The sequence below is a fragment of the Rhea americana genome, unplaced genomic scaffold (assembly GCF_003343005.1).
Source record: "Rhea americana isolate MKP2758 unplaced genomic scaffold, rheAme1 scaffold_2, whole genome shotgun sequence".
Lineage (NCBI taxonomy): Eukaryota > Metazoa > Chordata > Aves > Rheiformes > Rheidae > Rhea > Rhea americana.
The window spans coordinates 6,305,836-6,314,492 of NW_028186149.1; the positions used below are offsets into that span (position 1 = coordinate 6,305,836).

General features: G+C 35.3%; 1 protein-coding gene across 1 annotated transcript in view; it reads left to right on the plus strand.

Annotated features, from left to right (window-relative positions):
• WDR72 (WD repeat domain 72) overlaps positions 1–8,283 on the plus strand; it is a 115,865-nt gene extending 107,582 nt beyond the window's left edge. The window contains exons 18-19 of the mRNA XM_085303706.1: positions 2,211–2,309; positions 8,121–8,283. Coding sequence (XP_085159832.1) covers positions 2,211–2,309; positions 8,121–8,176 — 155 coding nt within the window. The 3' untranslated portion in view covers positions 8,177–8,283. The remainder of the gene's footprint in view (positions 1–2,210; positions 2,310–8,120) is intronic.
• Positions 8,284–8,657: the final 374 nt, after the last annotated feature.

An 8,657-nucleotide genomic window follows, 5' to 3' on the forward strand; every position in this document is an offset into this window, starting at 1 on the left:
AGCAACATACCGCTGCAGCAATCTACTGCATAAAACCAGACCTCACTGCTGATCCCAAAGTCACGAGCTTCAGATCCAAAAAGACAAAAGTTCAGGTCAAAAAGACAGTTCTGAGGTTTTGGTTATTGCTATGATTTTTTTTTTTTTTTAAAGCAGACAGCTCTGGTGATGTTTTTTATTTCTTTGTAGAGATGTGACTGCATTTTTTGTTTTCTCCCTTTTATGACAGTATTCTGTGTTGGAAATTTTCCTATTGTTCTACTTCTCTGAAGTTCTGACTTTTGCATTCATACAGCAGTAATGACTCAATCTATCACTCAGCACAGCAGAGATGAGTAYTTAAAGGGAAGAACTGTTTTAGAAAGAATGTTCTAAAACATATGGCACAAAAAACTTTTCTTTGAAACTGTATCACACAACTTGTATTTTCCAATTTTTCTTTTGGAAGTGAGACTCCTGGCCTTCAACTGGTAGAATTGAAAATTATTTGGATGTTTTAGAAATCACAGAAAAACATAGATATCTTTGGAGACATTTGTTCTTCAAAATATCATAGTATGTGTGAACAAGAGCATTCCTCATTTATTGTAGGTTGTTTTTCAGTGTGAACTCACCTCATGCAGATTATCATATCAACTCGTCTATAGCAGTAGCATGAGTTAAATCTCTTCTTTGTGTGGATAAGTCTACTGTGGATACAAGCCTACAGGCTTTTTGTAAGATGAGAAGTTTAACCAGTGTTCCTGCTCTATCTGTGCAGGACTTTATTTACAGTTTAGTTGTCATCATGAGGAAGATTATTTTTTTAAGCAAAATCTAGCATTTTTTCAGGTGGATGTGCGTTATCACTTTCACAGCTTTTAAGATTTTGTTCTATTTTAGTATTGTATTTTCAAGGGTCTAATTCCACCATTATTTTGAAGTTCTAGCTGCTTCARGTGGACTCTGTGCAGGATGCAGGAGTCCAGAATGGTGGAACATTTGCAGACCTGGGATAAACAGCTGTACATTGATGAGAAGGGCAGAGCGTTGAAGTGGAATATGTGTCATTTGAGGACTTCATGTCTGAATAATTCCCTGAAGCCTAGTGAATAGTCTTATAATTTTGGGAAATTTAAATAGGTGTTTATATTAAGCAGCCCTTTAGCAAATATTCATCTGGTAAAAGAAATCCATAATGGTGTAAGGGAGCAAAGTTTGTGTTTTGAATACAGGGCAAAACTACACTGGGGTTGTGCATAGGCTTTGACATCCCCGTCTACATTGATTAGTTTGGAAGTTTGAAACCTTGCTTAGTTTTGTAGATATCAGAAGACTAAGGTCTAGACACTCCTGCCGTAAGGGATGAGATCTGCTAATAGTTTTAATGGGTCTAAGAGACTGAGATCTAGTCTTTACTACTTTCTTCTGTAATATGCTGTTTAATAATTGTATTTTATCTTCAAGCAATGTGTTCTGTYAGAATGGAGATACAGAGCAGAAGAAGAAATTTGGCAATGACAAGAGGAATAGCTCCATTCTGTTCAGGAAAACTTAGGTGGGATGTGTTTGAAAAGCCAAGTGAATTAAATATTCTTATATTGACAGATTCCTGTTTTTTTTGAAAATATTTTCCTATTCTGAAGTGTAAACATTTTAGCAGTTAAGTAAAGAAGACAGTAAATTTGATCGTTGCTAAACTGCAATTTTGGCTATTTTTATATTTTTATATACATTGTAGCTTGTTATATACAACGTATTTTCATCTGAAAATTAGTATAATTCTTTTGCCTATTAATGACTCCAGTAATTACAAGACCACCTAATTGATTTTTTTATTGTTTGCTCTCTTCTTTGGTGAAACAGCCAAGATCTTTGTATGACTACTAAGTAATTGTACTGTTTCAGATTTTTTTGAAGCAATTTTTTTTTTTTTTTTTTTTTTTTTTTTTTTTTTGTCTCACAAAAAAAGTCATGGAAAGTAAAAAGGCTTCAAAGTGATCATATTTAAGCTATGCTCCAAACTTCTGCCCAGATGAATTCATGTCTTTGTATTTTTCTACTATGGTATGATTTCATATAAGTACTTTGAGTTTCTGTTTTATTTCAGTTTATTGTTTGTGCTTACAAATTATATCTTCATCATTGGAAGATCTACAGAAAAGCAGGAGTGTTTATATCTGAATATATTACAGTTTGCCCTCCCCTTATTTTTTCTTTTATCACTACAGTCAGTGKGCTGAAGCATGACAAGAGCTCAAGCTCAGCAAACTTCCAGGATGTGGAGGATACGCCTGACAGATGTGTCTTGGAAGAGTCTGAGAGTCCAGGTGAGAGCCATTTAAAGGTAGTCACCAAGTATCAAGAGATAAATTTGACACAGCTTTKGGGCCTGTAAGAAAAGCACATTGTAATGCTGTTTCCTTTTTAGCAGCTGCAATGTCAAATTAATGGTCACCTCCAGGGGTCACAGTGTGGAGCTGTTATCCTTTCCTCTTTCATCAAGAATTCAGGTCTTAGAAAGGATAAAGGCTTTATGACCAAAAAGAAAGCTGACACTACTAGTTCATTATAATTAGTTTTGGACTACACTGCTTAGTTAATATATGTACAATGTCTGACCCTTTGAAGGTAGCATGAGATTATGAAAAATTAGAAGGACTGTATATACTTCAGTTGAGTGTAGCAGTGGACATTCAAACAGTGTATCTCTGGAGAAAAGCAAATTGGTAGTATTAAATAGCCTGATTCTTTTCTTTAAATCAGCTCACAATCTTTATTTCATTTTAATGGCTTTTAACATTGATTCAGCTAAAAACAGGAACATCTATAATGTGCATTCCTTTTGGTGTCTAAAAAATTTATCTTCATGTAGCTTCATTATCTTTCTAGCTATGGAATATCTAAGAAATTTATTAAATGAATCCCGAAGAGCAGCAATTGAATATAAAGAGTCTCCAGTCATAGCTGATTAAAAACATTCAGTGTGATTAAATACTAAGATCTGTTAAGCAAATTGTGAGAGTGACTCACATACACCATACATGTAACCTGTACATAGTAGTCATTAGTGAAAGAGTTAAACATCTTTTTTTCACTTGATATTTTCCTTTCCTACTTTATCTGGTTTCTGTGTACCCTCTTGCATCTTTGTGTGCTGATCCGTGTATCATATTTTTGATTCATCGTCTCTGTGGCCTGTCAGCTTAGTTAAGAGATTTCCAAATCTTGCAGGCTGTGCTGACAGGGGGCAGCTGCCAGCAGTCCCCTGATCCTTCCCCAAGGAACACTGCTGAGATTTAATTTTCAGTCAAAGGGTGCAGTCTGAAATCCATGTCAGGTCCCCTAAGTCATCTCAAAACCCAGATAGGACCCGTGTCTGGGGGATTATATTTCAGTGCACTCCACTCCTCGAAGATTCCTTGGGAGTTCAACTGCTGTCTTATACCTGATTGGAACTACATTCCCTTTTCATCTTTTCTGCAGAAATGGACAATAGTATATTATAGAATAATTGAAACCAATGAATTGTAATTCTATATTCCTTTTAGTACGCTCTTGTATTAAGGCCACTTTGGCTTGAAGGCAGCATGAGATTTACAAAGAAATGAATAATCTACTTGAGAAGGAAACAAGTTTAATTCCTTACTTCAGCTACATCAAACTATCTATGGTACATAGTACCTCCTTCAGTAGCCCCTTCTAGAATGATTATAGGCAAAAATGAAGCTATTCTCAGTACTGATCTGTTCTGAAGTGAGAAACAATTTGAACAAAGGTGGTACTAAACACTTCAGGTGATAATTAATGTAACTTAAAAGACAACATTAGTTTTAACTGTAATTTAAATTATTTTGTGTGTCAAGGTGTCTGTGTGGCACAGTGTACATATTTGGATAGGAATTTGAAATTTCCAGTTCTGGGTTGTGCATATCTGTCTGAAGTAATGGAAAGAATAAAAAACTGTCAGGAGGTGAATAATGACTGGCAAAAATACATGTTGATAAAGCATCTAAACTTAAAAACTGAGTCCTTTTCAGTCCATCTGACATCATTAAACTAGTAATAAACAATGAATTACTCTAGCTTTTGTTTCTGTCCATTCCTGCATTTTAAGACATCTTGTCTTATAGGTCTGAAAACCTCAGGAGATTTCAGAACTGGTCTCACTGCTTTCCACTGAGAATTTGTGGCTTGGTTGTCATGGAGACATCGTATTTCTCCAAGAATTGCTCATATTGATCCGTGGACAGGCGTAAATGGCCAGGCGAATGCGAGGAGTAAAGGGGGTTGGGCAGTACTATAAAATGACCAGAGGTTATGGGTCGGAAATAAGCTCATAGCAAACACTTAGGTAAAGAGAAAGAAACGGTTTCATTTTGTTTCAGGATTTCGTTTTTGCACTTTATGCCRTTGTCTTCTTTCACTATAGACTGAAAGAAACTTGTTAGTCACTTGTCATGTCAGATCTTTGGTGCTTGTCCTGACACAGCTGTCAGCCTTCCAGCTCTGTGCAGTTCAGGGACACACAACAAAGAGCTAGGAACATGAATTATTTATTGCTCCTTGTGTGGATGAAATTCTGTGATAAGAAATTAAGACACTTCTGACAGAAGCCCTTGTTTGAAAGGAAAGATTTGGTAGTAGAATGCATTTACTTGAAACATACCACTTTTAGTAGCAAACATTTAAACAAGAATATAACATTTATGATTATGATTTATTCTCTTATTTCTCAGATGCTTTAACTTTTTTCGGGGGCGGGGGAGCGGGGAGGAGATTTGAGAGCATCTAGGAGGTCAACATTTGTTTTGGTGAAACCTGCAACTTTAGAATCTGTTTCACACATTCAAAGTCTGGGCAAACTTACAAACTCCATTTATAAATTTTTATTAAAATGTTGCCTCAGTATCTGTGCTTTGCAGAATGTCTTGCACTTCACATGCAATATATGGTCATATATACATTTCACAGAGAAGTGATGTTAAGAAATATATTGACTTTACTGTCTCTTTTAATGAGGAAAATTCCAATTCCAGCTATGCCTAGAAAGAGTGCTTTATTACAAGTCCTAACCAAATCAGTAAGTTTACGGATGTATAGAGCAGCTATTAACGGACATAACTGTGCATTGTCTTTTATAATGGTGACTGGTATAGTCTCTAACTTTGAATGTTAGATTGAGAGTTACTTGAGAGTGATYGTCATATTCTAAAATCACCTAAAGCCTACTCTGCTTATTTTATTTTCACACTGCACGTGTTCACGCTGCCCCAGATGTAGGCCTCAATAATAGAAAAAGGCATAAACTCTGATGAATAGCGGGAACAAGACACCAATCTGAGATTTACCTGTGATTTCTTGTGTTCAAAGTGTGAGCTGAACTATTCTCAGATAGGTAATGAAACCCCTCAACCTGCACTTTTCTCTTGGATAATTCACAGCAAACACTTTTCACATGTGATGGACAAAGGTAAATATCAGACTGCAGTTTCTTGTCTAAGTGAAATGGATTTTAGTTGCTCCCTTCGTGTGCCTACAAGCTGCCATTATCTGTGATAGTGGCTCGTGTCTATTTTAGCCCGCACACAGAGGAGATGCTGGGCTTCTATCCCAGATGCCTAATAGTAGGTTTATCACTGCCATTTTCCCCACATGCTGAGGACTACTTCTGTTTGACATGCAAAGCCAAAGCTTTTGAAACTTGTCTCTGCTCTGGCCTTAAACATAATAATCAGATAAGAATTACAACAGCTTTTGTAGAACTTGACTCTTAAACATATCAACCCCCCATAAAGAATTTGCTATCGCTTAGATGCCTCTTCAATAAAAATAACAACATTTCCAGCCATGTTTTCCACTTTGTCAGTCGTATTCTGCATTTAGACAAACTGAGAAAGAGTCCAAAACTGAGTGAATGTGTCTAAGTTAGATTCTTAGGTCTGAGCTATTCACGTGAGTTTTCTTTTGTAAATAATAGTGAAAAATAGGCATATGCAGAGGGCAGATCATCCTGTTCAGAGGAAGTTGTTTAAGATGGRTTTTAAGGGGACTTGAGATGCTCTGAATTTCATTCATCAAAATCTGAGAGATATACAGCAAGGCTTAACACAGCCTGAGATGTCTTAGCTTCCATACATGGTGCAGTCCCACTAAGGAAGCTTCTGAAAGTATAGCTCCTATTAAAAAAAAAAAAAAAAAAAAAAAAAAAAACGCAGATCTGAGCTGAACACAGGCTGAAAAATGTAGGTGCAGATACACCTTGCCCTCCTGTATCCCCCAATAGAGATGTTATGGTAGACCAGGCAAAAGACTATTACTTCTATTGATAATAAAAGGAAATTGAGCTTCTCTAATGGAAAACTGACTTGAAAACTGCAAATTGAAATTACAGAGTATTTTCTGTCTTTTGGATGAAAACTATGCAGATGGTAGTGGACCACTGTATGCCTGTGGCCTKCAGTAACCAGGTAGTATCTGAGTCACCTGATGCCTTCTACAGTTCATTCTCTTTCTCTCTTCCTTCATACCAAAAATGTTGTCCTTCTTAAATTGTTCACTCTTTGTTTTTTGACTTTTTTGGACAGAATGAAATTCGGGTTGTATTACAGATAACAGTGAAAATCCCAATAGTTGCTTAGTTGCTTGTGCTAGGAAAACCTTGACGCAGACGTGGGAGAGATCTCTGACCCTCTCTGAAATATAGTCTGAGAGATGGAACTGCTGCAAGTAGAAATGAGAATGAGAAGAAGTATTGAAAACAACAAATTCACAATAGCCACAAGGTGCTTAAATATACAGCACTAAAACTGTGACTATCTTGTTACCAAACAACTTGCACTTACTCTTACATGTTACTTAAGAGAGTATGTTACTTTCAGTGCCATGTCACATACACATCTAGTACGCTGGTGAAAAGTAATACTCAGTAAGTTTTCAGTAAATTTTCAACTAAGCAACACCCTAAATAAATGTGGTTTTCCTTTTCAGTGTTTGCATCATGATGGAAACTGAGGTAGCAATAAAAAGAGCAGTAGAAAGGTAGCAATAAAAGAGGACTGATCCAGGAATGGAGTGCTGGAGGTTGTTGATGATGATCCATGAAGCAGGAGGAATATGCAATAGAAGGGCAGCCCACTGATCACAAGCACTGCTAACCCCTCCTGCTCATCAGTGATGTTTAAAAGTTACAGTGGTCAGGATTTATTCCAGAAATTAAGTCCGTAAGAATTTCTCTGCAGTAGATAACAGTGTTGTGTCACATCAGCATTCAGTTACTGGTATCGTGACTCATCGTATAGTACACTGGACTGTAAAACTGAAAGATTACGTAGTGGACTTAAAGAAAACATATATCTCTGTGTCTGTGACATACATACATAGACAGAAAATGGGTAACTTGATAAATTGAGAAGTAGATATCCATTAGGTTTGGAAAGAATAGTGTGTGTTTCCTTCTTTCTCTGTGTTCTTCTACTCATGAACAGTGTTGTATGTATTTAAGCGGTGTTCTGTAGAATGTCTAATACAAGTAATTTTTAAAATTCAGGTTGTAAATATTATCATACAAGAAGTAGGAAAAAATCATAAGGGTAAAACTTGCTTGCTTGAGAGTGTTTTTCTGTGGAATTCTAATAAACCATGACAACTAAATTATAATGCTGTATTAGTGTATCTTCCTATTACTTCAGTTCATAGTTATTGTAGGATTAGTTCTGTTGAAAAGATATGTATATAAATTGAAAATGCTCTTTGCATGAATAATTGTTGATGTAAAACAAATTATCTYTCTGTTGATCCATTGAGAAGTTTTCCTTTTTTAAAAAAGGTGAAGAATAAGGAGGAGGCAGTTCAAGAGAAATGTTTTGGAAAAGGCTGTCCATTCCCTTGAGCTCTTCCGAGTTCCACGTTGTTTTTTGTAACGTATGAATTATGATATAAACAATTTTCTGGAGACAGATCGTGGTGTTTTTAACAACAGAATATTGGTGCTGAAAGTCTTAATTTATTTTTATAATTCCAAAATTATAAATATTTTATTATTTTGTGAAAATATTGTCAGGGTCTTTTTTTTAAGAAAATCTTGCCTATTGTCTCAAACTGTACAATCATTAAGTAAGATGAATGTATTTCTTTTCCAGATGACATGAAGCCACATCCTTGGATATCTAAGGTGTGCTCCTGCAAGGTGTGTTAGAAAACCCTGCTTAATTGAAAGAATTAGAAGATATACAAGAACAGCCAAGAAATAGGAAATACATGATGTGGACATGGAATAGATTGTTGTATTTATTATCATATGCCTTTAACAGTTCATTTTCAGAAGAAATACGTTCTGCATAATCAGTTTCTTTTGGTTGATTTATTGACTTCAATGCAGAACTCCAACACTAAGTAGATTTTACATTTATTTGATTAAATTTCGATATTGCTAACATAGAAAATATCAAGTCCTTATTTTAGATCTTTTTCACTAAGTTAGATATTGATCCCAAATCTTACAATGTTGTTATACCATAAATTTTTGCCTTAATTAGAATATCCTTTTGCATATAACTAGTTTAAATAATTAAATGTTACTTTTATTACCAATGACCTTTTAAAACTAAGTAAAAACAAATACATTTGAAATAATTTGAAAATTAATGTTTGCTTGGATTTAAAAGAAAAATTTACAT